Source organism: Eurytemora carolleeae, unplaced genomic scaffold (genome assembly GCF_000591075.1).
Source record: "Eurytemora carolleeae unplaced genomic scaffold, Eaff_2.0 scaffold336, whole genome shotgun sequence".
Taxonomy (NCBI): Eukaryota; Metazoa; Arthropoda; class Copepoda; order Calanoida; family Temoridae; genus Eurytemora; species Eurytemora carolleeae.
The window spans coordinates 151,418-176,080 of record NW_019396705.1 but is presented as its reverse complement, the minus strand read 5'-3'; the positions used below and the strand labels follow the sequence as shown (position 1 = coordinate 176,080).

The window sequence follows — 24,663 nt, the reverse complement described above, 5'->3', positions numbered from 1 at the left end:
CTGAAGTGAAATTCCGTCACAAATCCATTTAATATATAAACTGTACTCTGTAGATGCTGTATGAGGAGATGGGTCCCATGGGTCCCGGTGAACTTCTACACTCTACCAGTGATAGTATGATACGAAGCAGATACAGGAATATAACTAGTCGTCCTCCTTTAGCAATAACTAGTCTTCTTCATTTTAGCAATAATTCGTCGTCTTCGTTTTAGCAATAACTATTTGTCTTTATTTTAGCAATAACTAGTAGTCTTCATTTTAGCAATAATTATTCGTCTTCGTTTTAGCAATAACTAGTCGTCTTCATTTAAGCAATAACTAGTCGTCTTCATTTTAGCAATAACTAGTCGTCTTCATTTTAGCAATAATTAGTCGTCTTCGTTTTAATAATAATAAGTCGTCTTCGTTTTAGCAATAACTATTCGTCTTCGTTTTAGCAATAACTAGTCTTCTTCATTTTAGCAATAACTAGTCGTCTTCATTTTAGCAATAATTAGTCGCCTTCGTTTTAGCAATAATTATTCGTCTTCGTTTTAGCAATAATTAGTCGTCTTCCTTTTTAGCAATACCTAGTCTTTTTTTTAGCAATAACTAGTCTTCGTTTTATCAATAACAAGCCGTCTTCATTTTAGCAATTATTAGTCGCCTTCGTTTTAGCTTTAATTTGTCATTTTCATTTTAGTAATAATTAGTCTTCGTGTTATCAATAGCTTGTCAATCAATTAATCAGATGGGTCGTTCTAACCAATCCCATTCCTCGCCCTGTCTATTTTTTCATATATATATTATCATTATTCATTTTACATATTATTTCCTCAAATAGTTGGTTGAGAGCATAACATTTTTATCACTAAATTGAGGGAAACTATTCTAAGGGGTGAATGAATAAAATATTTCGGGTTAAAAGCACCAAAAAGAGGGTGGGAAGCTTATGTTTAATTTCTCAACCGCAACCCCCCCCCCCCCTTGAAAAATGTTTCCCCCGTTTCTTACACATATTGTGCATTGAACTTAAAAATTGATTTAATTTGTGAAGTAGAAAAAATGTTAACAGAAACTGTGGGAGCTTCAGGAGATTTAAGGAGAAACTAACAATTCATTCAAATCTCCCTGCTGATACTTCTCTCCCCAAGTTTTTTTTTCAAATTTTCTGTCAAAAAAAACTATTAAAGATCATAAACACGTGGACCCGAACAACAAGTATATACAGGCCACAGGGTTACCCACTAAAGATGAGCACAGGGTTACCCACTAAAGATGAGCACAGGGTTACCCACTAAAGATGAGCCCACGGCCCTGTTGAAATAATTTTATTTATCTATCTGCCTTCTCTGGTTTTACTGATGGTCTTTCGTCACTGAAGTCTTGTCCTTTGTGGGTAACCCTGTAACTGTGAGAAAATTCTCTTGTGAGATTAAATTTGAGGTATTTTTGAGAAAAATGTTTTGGTGCTATGGGGGGGGGGGATGGACATGAAGATTGAAGAAGTAAAGTTTTTTCTCCTTTTTGAAATTTTTACCCAAAAATTCCTTCATTTTCCCATAAAATAATATTTCTTCCCGTCTACATTCTACATTTTTACCTATTGAGCACTTTTAAGCTTTGCCCCCTTCATTTTCTACTTTTAATTATCTATATGGTTTGTTTTGTGAGTTTTTTCAAGAAAATATACACCCCTAGATTTAACTTTTATCTGACACTGACTGGTTGTGTTGTGTCCAGGGATCATTTAAGTATAGATATAGATCAGGGGGATGAAGGAGGAGATACAGACAGTAATAAAACAGAGGTAAATACTTTATAAAAGGGGCTGTAAGTGTATTTTTAAGTGACCTTGTATGGGTCAGGTTAGATTCACAATGGAAACCTTAAACCTTTATCTAATCGATAATATGGAAGATTACGTCGTTTTCTATTAATCTTTAATTCTGATACATTTCATCATTATCTTAAAGCAGAAATCCTCAAAAATTATAAATTATCCATTATTTTCGTTGAAATCTAGGATATATCATTCATTCTTTATCATACAATATTAAGAGTAATAATGTGAATCAGAAATACCACTTGATCAATTAACCTCATAATCTACCCTATCACAATAATTAACCACATAACCTACCCTATCACAACAATTAACCTAATAACCTACGCTATCACAACAATTAACCTCATAACCTACCCTATCACAACAATTAACCTCATAACCTACCCTATCACAACAATTAACCTCATAACCTACCCTATCACAATTAACCTCATAACCTACACTATCACGACAATTAACCTCATATCCTACCCTATCACAACAATTAACCTCATAACCTACCCTATCACGACAGTTAACCTAATAACCTACGCTATCACGACAATTAACCTCATAACCTACCCTATCACGACAATTAACCTAATAACCTACCCTATCACAACAATTAACCTCATAACCTACCCTATCACAACAATTAACCTCATAACCTACCCTATCACGACAATTAACCTCATATCCTAACCTATCACAACAATTAACCTCATAACCTACCCTATCACGACAATTCACCTCATTACCTACCCTTTCACAACAATTAATCTCATAACCTACCCTATCACGACAATTCAACTCATTACCTACCTTATCACAACAATTAACCTCATAACCTACCCTATCACGACAATTAACCTCATAACATACCCTATCACGACAATTAACCTCATAACCGACCCTATCACGACAATCTCTCTTCCACTTGATCAATTAACCTCATAACCTACACTATCACGACAAACTCTCTTCCACTTGATCAATTAACCTCATAACCTACCCTATCACGACAATCTCTCTTCCACTTGATCAATTAACCTCATAACCTACTCTATCACGACAATCTCTCTTCCACTTGATCAATTAACCTCATAACCAACCCTATCACGACAATCTCTCTTCCACTTGAACTACACAGAAGGAGAAGGTCATATTATGCAACTCTACTAAGCTGGGAACTTCAGAATGGATAACCTTTAATCCCAACTACTTAATCCGAATATCCATTGTGGAAACTTTTAATTTTAGTCCTTAATTCAATCTATTTCTCTCTCTTTGGATATCCGTACATTGTTTTCTCCAATGAGAGTGCAGGAATATACTTCTTAAATTGTGTTGACCAATGACAGCCTTGTAAATAGATTCTATCCCATGAGGGAAATCCGCAATTCCTAAGAAATAAAAAATTTGCTGTCGGCCATTTTGTAAATTAATCTATTTATATATTCCAGGTTGAAGAGATAGAGATGGTTGATATGGAGGGTAGGGCTGAATATACAGAGTTTGATGAATCTATATCTCTACTACATGCTAGACAAAGAATGGAAACTCGTGGCAGAGTGGTAAATGAATTTCATTGCTTTTTTATGTAATGTTTTTGTTTTTTTTCTTCTCTGAAATTAAGGCCCCCCATTCTCCTCCTCTATTTGTTGCTTGTTTTTGCTTTCCATTGTTATCGAAAAAAAAATTCTGGGATTTTACTATTTTAAATTATAACTAAACTGTCAATGTCATTTTTATAGTAATTTTTTTGTGAATATTGTGTTATTATTGTTGTTTTGTTATTGTATTCTCATTATCTTTTTGTTTTTAATGTTACTGTTTCGTTTTTATATTGTTATTGTAATTTTCATGGATATTCTCATCAATATTGTGTTGCAATTGGTACATTAATATTGATATCGACTTTCATTGATGTTGTCATCATTTCATTTGTTATTAATATTGTTAATAATTTTATTGTTGTTATTAATGTTAGTATTGTTGTTATTGTTATAGTTATTGTTATTGTTATTGTTATTGTTATTGTTATTGTTTTTGTTTTGGTAATTTCTATTGCAATTGGTATTGCTATTGTGTTATTGTTTTGGTAATAACTATTGACCTTGTTATTGTTATTGCTTTTATCATTGCTATTGCTATTGCTATTGCCTTTGTTATTGCTATTGTTATTGTTATTGTTATTGTTATTGTTATTGTTATTCAGATCTCTAGTCAGGGACCAGATGAGGGAATCGAGCTTCAAAGTGATCGATCAAGTATTCGATCAGTAACTGATAGTGATAGAGATCGGGAGGTAAAATATTTAATTTTATCTTTTTATCTCTTTCTATCTTTATCTATCTATATCTATATCTATATATCTATATTTATATCTATATCTATCTATCTATCTATCTAGGATGATAAGCTGGATGTGAATGGGAATCAAAGTGTTTTCCCGATTATGAACGAGCATACCCGACCCATCTCAATCTATAGGTAGAGTTCAGGGCGCTTATTGCTTATCAGGGGGATAAATTTCCCAGAATTATACCTCTGCAACACAAGAAAGACATTATTTTAATTTTTTTTTGGTGGGGGAAGGATTTGGAGTAAGGAAATGATTTGGAGTAAGGGAATGAAAAACTTTAATCCATAATTCCTTTTGTAACCTGGAGGGGGGATGGGGGATGATTTTGAAGAAATAAATTTCAGAAAGTTTTAATTGGAAAGGGGGATTCTAACAAATATATCACCCCCCTCCCCAATTCCATGTAAAGATGGGGCCCCCCAGACCTCTTTCCTATTATTCTTGATTTGACAAAAATATGAGTTATGTGTTAACTATTTTTTTAATATCATTTCTAAGAAGGATTAATGAATTTTTATGATCTAATGTTTAGGCACACACCTGTGTTTACCAGTCAGCGTTTAACCGTCCCCTCTCTTCCACCCAAGGTATGCATCAATCAATCAATCAATTGATTATGGGATTGTATACGTTATTTAAAGTAACCTTTCATATGTATTGCAGGGCATATCCGATTTACAACGGTACCCTAGAAAGCTTTGTCTGTTTGAGAATGAATAAGCTTTTCTCCCTGAAAAATTATTTTTGTCAGTTGAGGTTTTTCTACGAAATCGGTTTTCTCCAGAAAAAATGGAGGGAATTGTAAAAAATAAACATTTTTCAATTAAACAACAATATCCACATCTTTATCAGAAGAAGGTTTAAATAAAGGGTATCGTTGTAAATTCGGCATTGCCCTGCTTAAAGTTAAGGGTTTCTTGTTATTACTAAAACATTCCTTTTAAATTAATAATAATAATCATAATAATAATCATAATCATAATCATAATCATAATCATAATTATAATTATAATTATATTCATAATCATAATCATAATCATAATCATAACCACAACCACAACCACAACCACACTCACAATCACAATCACAATCACAAATGACAAATCACAAATCATAATCATAATCATAATCATAATCACAATCACAAAAATAATAATACTTTATTTTAGGAAACTCCATTATTAGAAGATAAAAGTAAAATTGAGAAGAAGAGTAAAATCCGAAGGAAAAAGGTAAATATCTCATTTTGCAAGGATTGGATATCAAAGTTTAAGGATTGGATATTTAAGATCAAGGATTGGATATCAAAGATCAAGGAATAGATACCAAAGATTAAGGATTGGATATCAAATATTAAGGATTGGATATCAAAGATTTAGAATTGGATATCAAAGATCAAGGAATAGTTATCAAAGATTAAGGAATGGATATCAAAGGTCAAGGAATGTATATTAAAGATATAGGATTGGATATCAAAGATCAAGGATTGGATATCAGAGATTAATGAATCGATATCAAAGACCAAGGAATAGATATAGAAGATCAAGGAATGGATATCAAAGATCAAGGAAAAGATATCAAAGATCAAGGAATGGATATCAAAGATCAAGGAATGGATATCGAAGATCAAAGACTGGATATAAAAGATTTAGGATTGGATATCAAAGATCAAGGATTGGATTTAAAAAATTAAGGAATGGATATATAGGATCAAGGAATAGCTACCAAAGATTAAGGAATGGATATCAAAGATCAAGGAATAGCTACCAAAGATTAAGAAATGGATATTAAAGATCAAGGAATAGATATCATAGATCAAGGAAAGGATATCAAAGCCTAGGTCAAGGAATGTATATCAAAGATCAATGATTGGATATCAAAGATCGAATTTTAAATGCTTGTTAAGAATAGAATAATTTCACACTTTGTAAAATCAGTTGCTTGTTTTGTTTCCAATTCTTGTTGTTTTGAACATAATATTTGTTGTGTTTGGTACATGATATTTGTTGTATTTTATTCTTAATGTGCTGTACATAATATTTGTTGTGTTTGGTACATGATATTTGTTGTACTTAATTCTTAATGTGCTGTACATAATATCTGTTGTGTTTGGTACATGATATTTGTGTACTTAATTCTTAATGTGTTGTACATAATATTGGTTGCGTTTGGTACAAGATATTTGTTGTACTTAATTCTTAATGTGCTGTACATGATATTTGTTGTGTTTTGTACATGATATTTGTTGTATTTAATTTTTAATGTGCTGTACATAATATTTGTTGTGTTTGATACATGATATTTGTTGTACTTAATTCTTGATGTGCTGTATATAATATATGTTGTGCTTGGTACATGATATTCTTAGTACTTAATTCTTGATGTGCTGTAAGTAATATTTGTTGTGTTTTACATAATGTGTGATACGTTTTACAAAATATTTGTTTGTGTTTACATAATTTGTTGTGTTTTACAATTTACATTATATTTGTTGTGTTTAAATAATATTAGTTTTTTTGTTATGTTTTACAGAATATTTCTTGCATCGTCCTTTTTTGTGTTTTACATGATATTTATGCATAATATTTGCTGTGTTTTAACATGATACTTGTGATGTAAATGACAATTGTTGCGTTGTCAATAATAGTTTTTTTGTTCATATGGTTTGTTGCGTTGTACATAATAACTGAAGCGTACATAACGTTTGTTGTACAGGATGAGGAGAAGAATGTGAAAAAATCTGAAGATATTGAAGGATATAAAGGATATCAAGATGTGGACGCTATCCTACAGTTTATAGGTAAACAGACTCTCTCTCGATATTAACACAGACATTGTTTGCACAGTTTTGAAGGTTAAAATTAAATTAAATAAAAATCAGATTTTTTTTCTTTATTAACTCTTGCCCCCAGGTATGTATATATTTTTTTTAAAAAAGGATAAAGATTTTTGACGATGTGGGAGGAAATAATTAAGAATTAGACATCAAAAGGAAAGTTTTTATTCATTTATGATAAATTTTACCCAAAATTTTATTCATTTGCCAATCATTTAACCTCTCATAAAAAATGTTTGCGCAAGAATACCTATAATATCTTATCTGTTCGGTTCCATGGTAGTAATCCTATCGTGTAAGAATTCCCATTATTACACGGTTCAGGAGAAATATTTTCCAATATTGTTCACTTCCTAGTGTTAAAGAATGCTTATTCTTACACTGGGGTGACTGGGGTTGTAGAATTTTCATTCTTTAACGCTCAGACCATATAAGAATTATTACATGATCAAGCGTGAAAGAATCTATATTCTTACACACTCCAAGCATTAAAGAATGGAAATTATTATACTAGTTGAAGAACATTCATTCGTACACGCTCCTTATATTGATCTTTTCCACTTAGATCAATATTGATATTAACTAATTTTGTACGAACAACGTGCACAGGGCACACTCACCTTTTTCCTTTTTATTAATACATGCAATCTTGCCTTTTTATACTTTGTAACATCTTGCTATAACTTTAAATGTCGAAGATTTTTCTGTTTTCGTTTGTGCAATTTCAAATTCTTAAAAATCTAAAAGGTGTAAGAAACATTCTGAAACAATGATCATTTCTTAGGGTTCAACAAAAAATGTGGTTAATCATTCTATACGTTCATTAGATTATAAGAAACCAACAAACTGACATTGCTTAATGGTCGTTAGTGAGCTGATATTGGATAATTATTTGTTTTTAACTGTTCCTATTGTAGGTGCTGAATCAGACAACTTGGGGAAAAAGAACCGAAAATCTGCAGAAAAGAATACTGAGAAGATTGAGGATAAGAAGAACAAGAAGAATACTAAAAAAGAAGATTCTTCGAACACGGAAAAAAGAAAGAAGAAGGAAAAATCCGCTGAGAAAGAAGTTGTCAGGAAAAGCGCTAGTAAGAAGAATTCTGTTGAAGTATCAACGGAAGACGAGGAAATGGGAAGTAAGCCAAGGCGGGAGGATGAGACGGGATCCAAGCCAAGACGGGAGGAAGAGGAGAGACAGGAGGGCGGGAGTGTAGCCAGCAGTGGGCAGGGAACGGTTAGTAGTGGACGGGGAACTGCCCATTCGGTAGATTTGGGACAACCCGATCCCGCCCATACCACATATCCTTCAAGAGAATCAACTAAGGTACAGGGTGACCCACTAACTTATACTATAGAAAGCATAAAAATGTAAATAGTGTACAAGATATCACTAAAATCTGAAATTTAAGAATGTGGTTTATTTGGTACTGTTTAAAATCAAGGTGGGCTGTAAAAGTTTGAAATTCTTTGTGTAGTACAAACTTAATCTGGGAAACCACTGAAATTGTTGAAAAACCTTTCAGTAGAAGCAGCTGAACCAGCAGAATCTATTATTACTTCATAGCTTTTTCCTAATTTTTTTTATCTCAAGAAGGTCAATTTGAAAAGAACCTCTAAAATATGAAAATTCATTTCTCGATTGAAAGGTTTTTGAAACTTATATTCTGTATATTTAAAGGATATTTCTGATTCCTCATCCCCTCCACTGGAACTAGAGGCAGAAATATTCTATCCGGAAAGAGAGGTGCTTGAGTTCACAGAGGTATGCTTTATTTGGTTTGGTGGTTGATGGATTGGTTGGTTGCTGGTTGGTTGGTTGGTTGGTTGAATAAAGGGTTGGGTGGACAGAAGGTTGGGCCATAAGAGAATTTATTTACTGTACAAAAAAATAATTCTGGAATACACAATGAGCACGGTTTTGGTGGCTATAAACTGGTTTGGCAGGCTGGTTGTAAACAATCTAATCAGACTAATGTTGAAACAATATCTATAGTTTCGACAGGAGAGGGTGTTGGGGGTCCTTGTTTGCTGTTTTTTGTCCATTTATGTGGTTCCCAGCAAAACGCTGATTCGTCCAATAAAGTTTTTTTCTTTGTGCTTCCACTTTACTAACGAGTACATACAACCAATGCATCCTGAAGATTTAGTTTCTTATCAGAAGGCTTAAAATGGCAAGCCTTCCTCTTTATCACTCGGATTTAGAATTTATTTGTTGACAGTAAACAGGGTTCAATCTCATGTTGCAGTTAATTTCAGTTATGAATGTGTTTGTTGACAAACGTCCAATATACATTCGTACAGCCACTGAAACTGATAGAGTTCATTGTGAATATAAGAATTTGGTGTATTCTTAGTACATAATTCTCATATGGCTTTACCTTACCTTTGGTTGGTGCAGGTTTTGTTGGATGAAGGGTTGGTTTGTGGCGGTTGATGGATTGGTTGAATAGTTGGATAATTGGTGGGTTTATTGATTGGGCAACTTTTTAAAGGGTTGTCAAGTGTTCATTGGTATGGGTGAGCAAAGATTGATTTTTGGACATCATGACTAAACAATGTTGTTAATTTATTGAATGTTCTTAAGATCAAAATATGTAACTCATTTGTCACCTGAATAGTCAATTGATCAATATTCAATTTATTGGTGGAGTCTTAGTATCAAATGATTGATTATTTGATGTGGTCTGCATATATTGAATTGTTTTATAAAATCTCCTAATCAAATAATGATTGATAACTAGATATATAAGTATATGTTCATAATCAAATGATATAATTGATTTGTTGTACGATCTGCTGATCAATGATTGTATTTCCAGGTAACTAAGAAACCAAGGAAGAAGAAAGATAGGTCTGCTAGATTACCAACTGGGTCTGCTTTCAGGTATTCACCTTCTTCCTATTCTATCTATTTATCTATCTTTAAGTGTCAACTAAATAACAAGCGATGACTGAAATGCAACTAACTATATTGTTGTGTAAGTAAAACAGAAGAAAGCTTTGCTCATAAAAAATGGCGAGTTTTATATCACATGGGTTTATCAGCTGATATCTTCAAGGACAGAAGCTGCAGACATTGAGGCGGAAAGTATGACGACTTGACTTGCCTGCCACATATCTTCTATATATCTTTCTTTATATCTATCTTCATCTTTATATATCTTCCAGGGGTGTATATTTTCTTGAAATACATTCCACCCCTCAAAAAAAAAAAACATGCAAAACTACAATAGATTGATCTTCTTTAACAAATATTTGTTCAATACAAAACAGCAAGATCTTTTCTGGTCCACTTAAATCCATACTTCAGCAATGAATCTACCTGACTGTCTGTTAGAGATTAACCTCTTTTGCATAGTCCCTCCCTATTCAATTTTCAATATAGTGGTAAGACAACCAAAAAGAAACTTCCGTATCAGGCAGGGACAAGTTCTCAAAGGATATCCATTATGGCAGTTCTTTCTTGAAAATATTCTATTTGACAGGATACTGATGGCCTACTAAGAAGCTATATATCTCAGGTTTTGTCTTCGATCCTCCTCTTCCACATGACTGTTGAGTCCTGAATATGAATTTCAGATACCCTAGATCTCTCATTGAAAGATAATTTTTTCTAGTTCTCTTAACCTCCTCTGCAATTGCAGATCTTTGGGTAGGCTCAATTCTGGGCGTAGTTTTATCTGATGAGAGGAGATATCAGAGGTTTCAGGCAACTGGACGATCTTCTGGATTAAGGAATTTTAAGTTTTTAGGTAATCAAATTTTTGTTTGTAAACCTTCAGTCATAGTCTTTATGTCACCAAACTTTCTTATCAACTATCTTTTCTTCTCCTGGAAATCATCAGTTTTTCGAGCCAGCTTACATTATATAGATTCTTCCAGGTACTTTTCAGGTTAGCCTCATCCTTTTAAGAACATCTGTCTCCTTTAAAGGCTTCAAATCAGTTGAAAACTCATAAATATTCAGCTGTGAATCTTTTCCGAACCTCTTGGACTCTTCATATTCAGACTAAGATAAATAAAGGAACTTCACGTCTTTTGCTTTTTGATCATTGTTAAAAAAATTTCTGTGGTGTAATTATCAACATAAGGTTGCTCGGATATTAAAATCTGGTTTAGTTCTACATAGTTTATATATTCAACTATCTCGTTAGTGGATTCCAACTGGTTGATTTTACCATCACGCATCCTTTTTCCTTGCCCGGATCCTGAATGCCCAGTTGTATTTGAGTCCACCAGGATCCAGATACGCTTGTCTGAATCCTGAGTTCTGCACAACAGAACTGGTTCCACCAGAAAATGAAGCTTTGAATGGCCTTCACCATTACCTGAACATGTTATTTTAGACTCTTGAGATTCCCTTGATGTAAATTCTAGTTCCACTAATCTCCCAGATATGATCTTGCTGGTAGGAGGTTGCAAGTCAGACACTTCTTAAGCAAGTACAGAGATATCAGATTCAATTCCCATCCTGTTTTCTAATATGTCTTATAATATGCCAACCAGTACCCTATTATTTTCAAAGTCATTTTTGAAATCAGTTGTGGTGGTAGATTCAGCTCTGAAGTTTTCTCAATGCTACAGGATGGTTCAGCAAATGTTAAACCAGTCTTTTTTTCACTTTCATTTTGTCCTGAGGTTTCAGTTCTATTGAGACCATCAGTTTCTGGATACACTTGTCTAGATTCTGATGTAAAGGAACTTGGTTCAAGATCTTGAGTGACCTGTGATTGAAGACCTACAAATTCGTCAATTGTAACAAAGTACTAGATTTGATTGATAATTTTATTACAGAATTCAACCAGTTTGCAAGAGATCTTAGAGCTTGCTAAGACTGTCTCAAAACTGGTTTGCTTATATGGCAAGATTAGATTTCTGAAAATCACAGTTCGAAAGATTACTACTTAAATAGCAAGATTTTATTTCTTACAGTAAAAGTAAAAAAATTATCACTTTTTTGAATATTGTTTCAAATAACACCTTAATCTCAAATAAAAAATCAAGGTTGTATGATCGTTGTAATTTTACAGAAGGATAGCCCATTTATCATCACAGTCAGTTTAAAATTTAATTTTCTGACGATACATATCAACAAACTCCAGAAACTAGTTGGCAAGAGATTTAGTAAATAAACTATGTGAAGTTAAGTTATATAAAAACACATCAGCACACTCCACAAACTAGTTAGCAAGAGATTCACAAAATATACTAAATACAATACATCTCAACACACTTCACATATTAGTTGAGTTCAAACCAGATAGAACTGAGATTCAGATGTCCAACTAGTATGTGAGTTAATGGTTTCCCAGTTTTACCCCAATACAATTTTTGAACTGAATGGGCCTCTGCCCCTCCACCAGGCTACAATTTTGCTTTAATGTTGAGACATCAACCTCAATTTTTTGTTCATTAAAAAGTATACCTCGTCAATATTTAGAATTTCTGTTCGGATAATCTCCTCTGAAGAATCCTCAATGTTGTTGGAACAGAGATTATCAGACGCAGCAACAATCCCTGGATTCTCTACCCTGTTTAAAAGGTTCTCTTGGTGAGTAGAAAGGAGACAACCCTTCCAGAGACCGGAACTTCAACCAACCCCAGCAACCTCATCTAGATGTGATTTAACAGAAGAGGAGGAATCGAGAAGAAGGAGACTTTTCCTGCATTGAGTACACAGAACTCCCACTTCACTTCTTCTGAAGCAGGGATTTCACTAAGATCAATCTTTTCCAGGAAACAGTGTAGAGGAGGGTTGGATGTCAGATCAATCTTAAAGTTCAGCTGTTTAGGATCGTTTAGATCAAGACGACAGGGCGAAACTAATGTTAGATAACATTAACTTCTCATAATCCATGAGTTTCATATCAAGGAGTCTAATACTCAGGATTCTGGGTTGGCTGTATGCGTAAAGCTTCTGAAGAATGGTCTAAGATCCTTGGTGGATATAAGAAGTGGCTCTGGAATGCCAGCACTGTGGCGCATTTAATGGTATTGGCTTACCAAGGTTTCATTGTTGGTTTTGATTCTAGGACCAATGCATCCAATTCTATGAATTACTCTGAAGGTCATAGTTTCTTTCTCTGAAGATAAAGAGAATTAAACTCATTGAAGCTTCCTCAGTAGATTTATCAGATTTGGTATTGATAACAAAACTGGTCCATACCAGATCAATGAAACCAATATATAAAGTATCTGAAAGTAAAAGAATCAATCATGAGGCCTTACAATGAATTTTAAATATGAAAAAAACAAATGTAGAAATAAATACCTAACATATAAAACTACATTATTTAAATACAATCAATTTTTCCCATCCCAGAACTTCAGGACTTCCAGTGATGAAGAATTATAACCTGTGTCTTAGAGGGTGAATAAGATGCAGAACATAAATATCTTTGTATTTTTCTATCCTTATATCTATATATCGAACTATTTTCATATCTATATATCTTTCCATGCATCTTTAATTTATATCTATCTGTTTCGTGGTTTTAGAACCACTACTACTCTTTATATAGAAAACTCATCATTTACTGTGCTTAAATATAATGTAAGACAATATTATAATGGTATATAAATCTAACATATAAAAGTTAAAAATAACGATAATAATATAAATTTCATACCAATACGCTCAGGGAAGCTCTGATTGTTCCTATGGTGATGGCTATTCTGACTTATTGTCAAGCCAAATGTAAATAGAAAACTTATCTGAGCCGACACTTGTTTGTCAACAAAAAACTGGTTTTAGTATAGCTAGTCTTAACATGAAAGAGGGGACAGTATCTGTGCACTTGAACTGCAGTACAGTAATAGAGATCAAAATACAAGAGATGAAACTTCTAATCCTTCATCTGGTTCGGAAACATTTCGTAACTCCGCGAAATACTATCTTTCTTCCTAAATTATTCAGCTTCTTTTCTTCTGGATTACCAAAACGGATAAGACTATTGAGAATGCTTTTGCGGAATTAATTTTGTCTTTTTCTTACATCCTTGCTACTTATACGTTATTCATAATCAAAGGCTTTGTACAAGCCAGAATACTCAAATCAAATTCAAAATCCTCTTAGTTTTAAAGTTTTTATTTTAATTTTAATTTACAACCATATTAATTATAATAAGTAATTGGTAATTGAAATTGTATTCCTTGTTGGATAGGTAGGACAGACAGGACTGAATTGACAGAACTAATATGTCAAGCTATGAAGTGCAGTGATTTGCAACTTATTTCTTTAAGTTAAAATAATTCATTTTTTTATCCAGTGAGGAGAATAGATCTCGCGGAGAGGACGAGCTAGGACAAGGACAAGGACGCCGAGGACATCTTGTCCGGGGTAACTCACAGAACCAGGACAACGAGGACTGGACTTTCAGGAATATTTCTGATTCCCGCCATTTTGTGAAAATTCAGACATAAGTTTCCCAAAAATACAATTTCAAGTGGTTAATGAACCACAAATTTAACGAGAAAAAAATCCGAAGTTTTAAAGAAAATTTGAACTTTCTTACTATTTAAATTTATTTTTTTTCTTCAAATTTTGATTTAATTTTGTTAAAATTTCTTTGTTGTTTGAAGTCAAGTTTACATTTTGGTGGGAAAATATTTCTTATATTTCTCAGGATTTTCCTTCCATTTGTCTTCATACTTGATCAGAAAAATTATACCCTCTAGTTAAAGGTCGTCATTAAATTCTCATATTTTGTGGGTAACCCTGTATGATTATGAAAAATGGTCTAACGGAATATGTGTACAGAGGATATCAAAGAATCCGTGGGTCTGGAGACAAGATATCTGGAACTAAATCTACTTGCTCAGGTAGGAATAGTCTTCTTAATAGTTCCCTACGGCCGGTCAAACGGATGCCTGGGGGTGACACAAGCAAAAAAAATTCTAAAATTTGTATTTTTCGAAAATCGATTAATCGGTTTTTTTTTCAAAAATCAGATTTTTTTAAAATTCGCTAAAAAAAATTCCACGGGCAACGCCGGGCCGTTAAGCTATCATTTGATAAATCTCTTCGCTTATATAAATATGTTAGTTATAGCAGGCCAAACGGCTGAACAAATTGACTGACATTCTTTTCTGAACCCCATAAGGTACCCTGAAACTTGCAAAGGCTAAAAAAATCAATTTTTTAAGTTTGACGGGCAACTCCGGACACTTCAGTTATACACATCCGATTGTTTAAATAAATGTCGCCTTTTTGTCGCATTTTTTATAGGATTAAGTGTAGTTGGAATTAGTTGTGTTTAAATAAACTGATGTCAACGCTCTGTTCATAAAGTTACGTTTTCGGCCTCTTAAAAAATCTACGAATTTTTCAGTTCCCCCGAGCGAGGCGAGTGATACAGACGACCACGATTCCGTTCACTCACTTCCGGTCGGATCTACGCGCGTCAAGGTCTCCGCGCCTGCGCACTCGGTCAGCAGTGGACACACACCTCAGGTCACAGATTTTTTTTGTCATGAAATATTTAAAAATTAATGGTTTATTTGTAAGTGATATATTAATAAAATGAAAGTGACATATTTAGGTATTAAATGTCAAAGGCGTGATGACAGAGGGGTTAATATTTTTTAAAATCATTTCCTTCCCCTTTTGAAAATCCTTTTTCTTTAAGAAGTTCATTATTTTTCTTAAAGAAGTTCATTATTTTTCTTAAAGAAGTTCATTATTTTTCTTAAAGAAGTTCATTATTTTTCTTAAAGAAGTTCATTATTTTTCTTAAAGAAGTTCATTATTTTTCTTAGAGAAGTTCATTATTTTTCTTAAAGAAGTTCATTACTTTTAACAGGGTTTTGCTGAATTAGGGAGAAATGATTTTCTAGGCGGGGTAAAATAAAATTTTGGGGAAAAGTTTTAAAAAGGGTTAAAAAAACTAGTCTTGACGTTATGATACATCTAAAATCATTCTTTATGTATATACTCTGGGTGGTGATGATTGTCGAAAAAGAACTTTCGACAATGTTTCTCCCTAATATGATCTTAATACTCTTATCTGCATTAGCGTACATAATCATTAATCACTCAATACACTCTGGATAGCACTTAACAAAAATAGTTAAAGCTTGAGATTTAAGATAAAAACCAATAAAGCATTTAACCATTAAATGTATAGGCGAGTTATGCCGATATCGCTCGACATGCTGCTGCTCTGTATACCCAGCAGGCAGGACAACAACAACATGCAGTTTATAGAGAACATTTACAGTACAGGTATAGTTTTAAATACAGGGGTTATAGAGAACATTTACAGTACATGTATAGTTTACATACAGGGGTTATAGAGAACATTTACAGTACAGGTATAGTTTTAAATACAGGGGTTATAGAGAACATTTACAGTACAGGTATAGTTTTAAATACAGGGGTTATAGAGAACATTTACAGTACATGTATAGTTTACATACAGGGGTTATAGAGAACATTTATAGTACAGGTGTAGCTTACACAGAAAACATTTACAGTACAGATATATTTATTATTCAGGGTTTATAGATAACAATAGCATGAACAGTACAGGGATAGTTTAAATACAGGGGTTATAGAGAACATTTACAGTACAGCTATAGTTTAAATTCAGAGCCCAAAACTTAAGACAGAGTATCGTAATGAAAACCAGTTTTAAAACCCGGGTTTCGCGAATGGGGTTAGGCAGTTTTGTGAATATCAATATTCTTGTAATGAAATATTATTTTTTTCAAGTTGTTTATATTCTCCATTTTTTTCGAATCTCTTAAATCAAAACCTACACAAATGCTAAGACCCCAGAAAAGAAACTCGGTAGTTTCGTTCGGGCTCAGGGGTTATAGAGAACATTTATAGTACAAGTATGGTTTACTCAGAAAACATTTACAGTACAGATATACTTTATCATACAGTGTTTATGGAGAACATGAACAGTTCAGGTATATTTTACATACAGGGGTTATAGAAAACAGTTACAGAATAGGTATAATTTACATACAGGGGTTATCGAGAACATTTATAGTACAGGTATAGTTTACACAGAAAGCATTTATATTACAGAATACTACATCATACAGGGGTTATAGAGAACATGAACAATACAGATATATCTTACTTACAGGGGTTATAGAAAACATTTAACATAAATGTTAATGATGAGATTTCCAGTATGGGGTCTCACCAAGGTCATATTCACTAGTATACGACCTTAACACGCCCTCTACCTTATGGCTCACATCTCAATATCTATTGGGGGTGCTGACGGGTCGGGTTACAATTTTTTTCTAAAGCCACTTAGATGACAAATGTCGCTCTCTATTATAAATAAATAAATCTAAAAAATTAAATTTTTCAGAGAAACTTCTCCCGGGAATAACAAGGAATCCATTTCTTCCACAGAGGGTGATATTCCTCCCTACACTCCTACCGAAGATATTCCTACAATTCATTCATTCCCCGCCCTAGTCCCGCCCACCCCTGCAGAAACCGCCACGCCCACCAAACCACCTTCAGCCTTGAATAATCAAAACATTGTGACCCCTGGTAAGGGGGAGAATTGTGATACTGTTTGTGAACCAAGAATAAACTCTGATATTAAAGTGACTAATCCATGTAATGATCCTAAACCTAATCCTGAACCTGCTTCTCATCCCACCCAACCCAGTCAGAATATTAAACCAAATAATCGTGATAAAGACACTAGAACTCTTAAGCATAGTCCTGCTCAATCCCAGACCAGTAAATCCCATATCAATTCCACAGCGTTAGAGACACCTAGTGGTAAATTATCGAACTACACAGTTAAACCAAAAGCCAGCAGTGAGACGCGGCTGATGAACGGTGGGACAGTGGATAAAAGTAGGAAAGCTACCAATGGTCCCTTCCCTGCTCAAGCTGTTGTCATTCTGGAGAAATCAGAAACGGAGCCCGACCAACAAGGAAAGAAAACACACAATTAAAATCAAGAAAAATATTTTTTATTCACCCCTTTACACTTCTTTACTTACTGTTGGGCATATTGTTTTTAGCTCTAGTTCAATTTTAATATAAATTTGATCAAAACTTCAGTTAAATTACTTGTCTCCCAAAATACAAACGAAATTTATTGAGATTTTTAGGTCAAATTTGTTCTTCTATTTAACAGAATTTGGGGAAATAATTATTAATTATAAGTAATAAGTACATTTTGAACGTATTTTTAAAGTCAATCGGTTATAAATAGTAATTCTCAATTTTTCAATCTGCTATTAAGCTACTTTTGGATGCCCATCTATCATGGTTTTTTTTTTTATGATTGTGATTCTGTGATTAGATCTCAGTTTTGGATTCGATCTTAACCCCGACCTTCTGGCAATGTCGGATAAAACTGAACTACCCGGGGACCAACCAACCAATCCAACCGATACCTCGGAAAACATCTCATCCAACCCGGAGCTCTGCTCCCAGCTGCAGAATGTCGATGAGTATTCTGAGGATGAGGATGAGAAGGAGTGGATGGAGAAGGAGGAGGAGAAGGAGTGGATGGAAGAAAAGGAGGAGGAGAAGGAGTGGATGGATGAGGAGGAGGAGAAGGAGTGGATGGAGGAGGAAGAGGGATGGTATGAGCAGCAGGAGAAGGAGAAGAAAGAGACCCGAAGGAGAAGTGATAGACGAAATTTTAACTATGATGTTATAGTGGATTTTGTAAACCAAGGTTATAATTTAGCTTTTATTAAACTAGATTTTTCTCTCTGGGTATTCATTGTTAAAAACAATTTTTCTCTCTCTGACCCCTGCCCCCCCCCCTTTCCCCTCCTAGTGCTTTTGATCCACAACATTTTGGCTTTCAAGATCCGGACCCATAAAATAATGCAGAGGGGCAAAACACCAACCGAAACCTGCTAAACATTTGCCTTTTGATCTCAAAAGTACATATCTGGGCTGAGAGATAACGAGCAATTATTAAAAACTTCACAATCTCGGAATGGTTCATTAGAATACAGTTTAAAAGTTCGCGAAAAGAAAAATGTTTTTTTTTCTTTGAGTAAATCTCTTTAAAACTTTGAGAATTTCTCTAGTTTTATCAGCCAATGCTAAACTTCTGATATTAATTTACATAATACATAATTTACATGGTCAAAAAAATTTATGATTTCAGGCTGGGATGTTGTTAGTTCTGAGTTGGTTGTCACTGGATCTAAAGTTACATATTACACAGTTAGCTAAATCTACGTCACCTGTTTAGCTAATAGGAGACCGAGCTCTTTTTTCAAATTTGTTGAATGAAAAATGTGGATTGTAAATGTTGGACCAATTGCCAGCTATTTGATCTGTTCCTTTTCCACGAAAATATAACCTCTTCTATTCTTGCAAGAGGGGCGAGCTTACAATCTGGAAATTACAACTTCTAAGCTATTTCACTGAATGAAAACTAGACTACTCGTCAAAACAGTAAAATCGATATTCTTGTAATAGCTTGTGATTGATTGAAAGCTAAATCAAGCTATTTGTCCTGTCTTTTAAGTGATTATTCAAACTAATATCAGCTAATCACAATATTTGCTAATAATTTAATTGGTTTTAAATTAAATACTAATCTGATAAGCTATAAAATAGCTTTACTATTTGTCTCCCTTGCTATTGATAGCTGTAGTACCACTAACTATGATTATAGTAACGAAAGATAACGTTGCATTACACTAACTAGTCACAAAAGAACTAACTGTACTACCGAATTAAGAAAATCCACGAAAATACTTCCTTTGTTCACTACACAGTACACTGTATACTATACGGTGTACACAATACACTATATACTGTACGGTGTACACTGTACACAGCACATATTGTACAGCCACACTGTTGCACTGTAAGTAAACAAGTGAATGTATGTGATTGTATCTAACATTAAATCCATATGTACATTATTGGAAATGTTAAAATGTATTAATTGTTTGTCAACCATTGATATTTTTTCCTAGATTTGTTGGTTAACAGTTCTACAACGTAAACCCAACAATCCTACTAGTTTTATAAACAGCTTATATATTTTTGCGAAAGCCAGTTAATCGTAGGATTAATTTGTGGCATTATTTGGCGTGTTAGCTTTGTGAAAGTAAATTTTTGTAATTTTCTCCAAATTGTCCAGTCCATACTCTATACCTAAATTGAATTTAATGGCACCTTAAAACTTTACTGCGTAGAACCAATCAGATTTAGATTTAACACGATTATCCATTTTTTAATCACCGCTTCGGTCCTAACAATCCTATTAATTATGGCTCCGTGTCAAAGAAAATTAGTCCTGATTTTTTATATAAAATATGGAAAAAAAATTCAGAACACGTAAAATCTTCGGATTTATTTTGTAACCAAATTTAATGTGTATAATTGATCTGACAGAAGTACGGTTCCTATGTTTTAACAATTAATCAAATTGAAAACTTTAGAATGGTCGATATCGAGATCAATGAATGATCTCCTCTTTTTCTAAATCTGGAGACTATCTTAATTCCTGAAAAGTGTATAAATTCAACCAATCAGAGTTGGGTATCAGAAGCCGGGAAATTTAAAATTTTGCGCGCCAATTAATGATAGTTCTCTAATTTAATTAAGATTAATTTACAGTATACACAGTATGAAGGGACTCTCTAATTTAAAAAAAAACGGTTTCTCATTCTTCTGTACTACATCCTAAAAGAGTGGATTAAGCAAGAAATTAATAGTGTCCACATTGGATATTCGGATTAAGCAGTCTGGATTAAAGGTATCCCATTCTAAAGTTCTCAGCTCTGATCAAGAATATAAAAATTATACAAAATACTAAGGATATAAGAATTATAAAAACCACCTATCGGAATAATATTTTGAAAAACATTTTTACAGAAATTAGGTTTTACATAAAGTTTTAAAGGTATTTCGTTGTAATTTTAAATGTACCTCCATTTTAGGGGATATTAAACTTGGAAAGTGTTCATCCTTAGTGAAGCAAAAAATTAGAAATCCACTTTTATAAGAGAAAATTTAAAAATGAAAATACTCAGTTTAAATAAAAAACACCAGGCCGAGAATGGAACTCATTTAAAATTTCTGCAACAAAGCCTTAAAAAGCCATTCAGAAAAACACCCCCTCCCTTCCCCCTGACCCCCCCCCTCCCTTCCCCCTGAAACATCTCTTGAAATCTTGATCCAAAAATGAGATGTCTTATTACTCGTATTCATTTAGTACCCACCGTACTTCTGAAATTTTTTTAACCTTTGAACGTTTTATCTTTGTTAAATGGTATATTTATAATGTTGTTTATATATCGATGTATAAAAGGCGACACTTTGATAGCCACTTTATATCGCCTATTGATTGTTAAATGTAATCATCTTTTTTGTTTAAATTGTTTCAACTAAGTTGCGGTGAAAATGATTACTTATCAATACTATTTAACCCTTCAAAATCAATGGTGTAATCATCTTTCTATTTTTATCAGGTTTTTGTTTAATTTGCTTCTCTAAACAATCTAATACAATAACTCTAGTCAAAATTTGTTGAATTATTAGCTATTTATGTAGCAAGCTTTGTAAGTATAAGCTATATATTTTAATCAATTATAGCTATGTTCGCAGTAAGGGTTTAACATTTTTCTGAAGCAATTTTTAAACTACTACTAGGAATAATAAGACACACGTTTAAAATGCATTTTCACAAATATCAAAAATGAACGTCTTTAATGGGGTTTGATGATAAAAAATGAGAAAAAAAAATACTACAGTTAAACACTAAATGAGTCATACATCGAAAGAATTTATTAAATGTCGTCTTGACAATTGTTCAATGGGCTTTATACTATTTTACGTAAACCTCTGTATTTTCGGAAATAAATAAAAAGCCATGAATATGCGGAAACAGTTATAAAGAGCTCCATATAATCTTTTAATCATAAAAAACTAAATATCGTCAACATTCCGTTATCAGAAAGTGAAGAATACGACATTTGATTAATTCTTTCGATGTATGGCTTATTTATAGGTTTTAACTGTAGTAGAAGCATTTTTTAAAATCTTAAAATAAACAAAAACAAAATAAAATTTTCGAGAAAAAAAATATTTCAATTTTCAAATTTTTCAATTCTGTACATTTTTTGAACTGATTGAATCCCATTTGGGGCGCCCATTTTTTAATTTTGTGAAAAACGTAGTTTTAATCATGCCGGCTTAGAATTCCTAGTGGAATACTACAGAGCGTCTCATATCATATTAGATTATCTCGACAATCTTTAACACCAAAATACGCACATAATACTAAAAAATCTAGCATTTTCTGCAAAAAAAAAATTCTATAAGCCTTATTATATTTTTTAAAATGATTCATTCTTCTTAAATTTTCTGATTTATCCCTCAAATTGTAATTTAGACCCATTGACGCGGTCTAATTTGATGTGGGACACCCGTATTTCGCTTCTGTAAATTAGGTTCAGAGAAATGTCTCACCCCTGGAACCCAGAAATGTTTCTACAAAAAGCTTTGATAAAACTAACTATATCGTCTATGACAGAAACCCTGTTTTAGCAAGCTATTAATTTAATAGCTATGTCTATGTCTGGACGGATTTATGGCTTAGCTATATTCACTGAAAGCTGAAAATGAGAGTAGCTATTTTGCTGGCTATTTAATGAACAGCGATGTTAGTAGCTAATTTAAAGTTTAATTTCAAAAGTACTGATGCGACATGTTAGGGGAGTATTTTTTATTTTTTAAATTTCTAGCACATTTTAATAATTATCAATATTTTTTATATATTTTATTTCATTGAAAATACAAGAAATATATAAATTTTTCAAGGTCTGAAAATATACTCTTGGTGCGCGCGTTCAATTCTTTGATAAAAATACTCATACAAGAACAAGAAAACTAAATTGTTAAACTCTTCAGTTAAACCATTCGTTTGTTATTGTTTTTATTATTATATAATTAAATAATGATTTTGCATTAAAATTTAAAAGTGTAAGCATTATTTTATAATAGTTATGTATTGGCTAACTGCGATCGTATGAACATTTTGTGATTGTAATAGTTAAATTTTGTACGAGCTGTTTGCCAGATTTTAACCAGATTCAGAATTAAGGGTATATGTTTGGATCTAAATGATTTTGGGGTTCTAAGATTTTCCTTTAAAAATTCTTGCCTTTTAATTGGCTGGTCTGTAAAACGTCTATTTCCACAATTTTATGAATATCATTAACGTATGCGAATTTGGAACTTATTCTGAATTATGAACGATTAAAGTCAAAAAATCATATTTTTTTCATTAAATTTACTTCAATTTTGTTTGCGTTTATTTAATTAAATTTATTTTGAACGTCAGAATGAAATCGTAAAATAATTTTATCGATTGTTCTCTCTCTATCATATTATTATAATTCAACCCCTGAACATGCTTCCCTAAATAAAACAATAAAATTAAAAGGAGAAACAAAAAATATTTTCCAGCTATTTATCATCTAGCAGACTAGAATTTTAATCTATTCGATGTCAGATTCACAACGGTACCCTTGGAAACCTTTATCTGACCAGTTATTTGGACTGAACTGTCTGATCTCTTTCTTTCTTTAAACATTTTTATTTTGACAATTCCTTATCTTTTATGTTTTTCTGGAGTAGAAATGCGCCAGCCTCTTCTGTCGAGGTTTCAAATTGTCGGACAAAGCTTTTATGGGTACCATTGTGAATCAGGTAAGTCCATCTTTGCTCAGAGGGTCACTTAAAAGTTTGACAATGTTTTCGTCTGAAAATTATTTTCTTAAATTTTTCCTAGATCGTTCTATTTTACGATTGGTGATCTTTTCAACAAAAAAAATAGTCAATCCTTAGAATAATTTCTAAATATCCAATAATATTCTTAATTCTGGACCTTGTCCAGGGTAGGATCTGAAGGATGGCAAACTGTTGAATATTTATTTATCTATTCGTCATGTTTATCAATCGCAAATATATCATGTAATCAATTAGGCTTTTTATTTTGTTTTGATTTTGTTCGATGGGAGAGAAAACATAGAACAAGTTTCTTTCCAAAAAATATCCTAACTGGTGCCCAAATTCACTAAAGCGGTCTGCCTACAATTTCTGGGCCCTCAACAGTAAAAAAGCTGTCACCTACTGCCTGAACCCTTAGACATACTGCCTAAATGTCAATGTAATTTTTCCTTTGCTAATTAAATCTCTGCTTATAGCTCTTAGAAATACGTTCTTTTTAGATTTAAAGTAATAGATTCAAAATGATAGAAATGAGAAGCAAAGTCTACAAATGTCGAGAAATTTTGGTAATATTTTGTACTCGTCTCGTTGACTGTTTTTCTTCATCTTGATACAAAGTTTTTGAAATGTTGAAAATAATTTACAAACAAATGAATATATGAAATTTGCTACTTTGTCAGTCAAGTCCAAAATTTTGTAAATTGTAAATGCCAAAAAGAATCTTTGATTTTGGAAATTTCTTATTTTTCAGATTGGAATTTAGATGCTATTATGTTTATTTTAGAAAAGAGCTTTATAAAAATTAATCTCCTAGAATTTTCTAGATGCTCTTTCTCAACTATTGCGCATGCCCTGTCGAGCCCGGTTCATTGGCGCAATAATTTAAGTATCTTCTAGAACTTTGGACAGGGGTAAATGCTTTTTCGAAAAAAAAATATCCTACCTTAATTATC

The 24,663-nt window shown here is 32.8% G+C and overlaps 1 protein-coding gene and 1 long non-coding RNA gene across 2 annotated transcripts; both read left to right on the top strand.

Annotated features, from left to right (window-relative positions):
- Positions 1 to 32: 32 nt before the first annotated feature.
- LOC111707607 (uncharacterized) lies at positions 33 to 20,293 on the top strand. The gene is made up of 18 exons (XM_023480741.1): positions 33 to 136; positions 1,723 to 1,789; positions 3,271 to 3,381; positions 4,026 to 4,115; positions 4,221 to 4,300; positions 4,705 to 4,759; positions 5,342 to 5,404; positions 6,888 to 6,972; positions 7,926 to 8,335; positions 8,690 to 8,773; positions 9,831 to 9,895; positions 14,280 to 14,390; positions 14,771 to 14,832; positions 15,342 to 15,463; positions 16,137 to 16,234; positions 17,343 to 17,926; positions 18,300 to 18,680; positions 19,125 to 20,293. Exons 1-18 carry the CDS (start codon positions 54 to 56, stop codon positions 19,190 to 19,192), a joined length of 2,619 nt encoding a protein of 872 aa, XP_023336509.1. The 5' UTR covers positions 33 to 53; the 3' UTR covers positions 19,193 to 20,293.
- A 533-nt stretch (positions 20,294 to 20,826) lies between these two features.
- Positions 20,827 to 23,961, top strand: LOC111707611 (uncharacterized). Its single transcript, XR_002766481.1, has 2 exons — positions 20,827 to 21,537; positions 22,799 to 23,961. It is a non-coding gene; the product is annotated as an uncharacterized LOC111707611 (long non-coding RNA).
- Positions 23,962 to 24,663: the final 702 nt, after the last annotated feature.

Coding starts and splice junctions, on each gene's coding strand:
- LOC111707607 (XM_023480741.1), top strand. CDS start 54: ATGCTGTATGAGGAGATGGGTCCCATGGGTCCCGGTGAACTTCTACAC. Junction 3,382..4,025: donor TGGAAACTCGTGGCAGAGTG/GTAAATGAATTT, acceptor ATTGTTATTCAG/ATCTCTAGTCAGGGACCAGA. Junction 8,336..8,689: donor CTTCAAGAGAATCAACTAAG/GTACAGGGTGAC, acceptor GTATATTTAAAG/GATATTTCTGATTCCTCATC.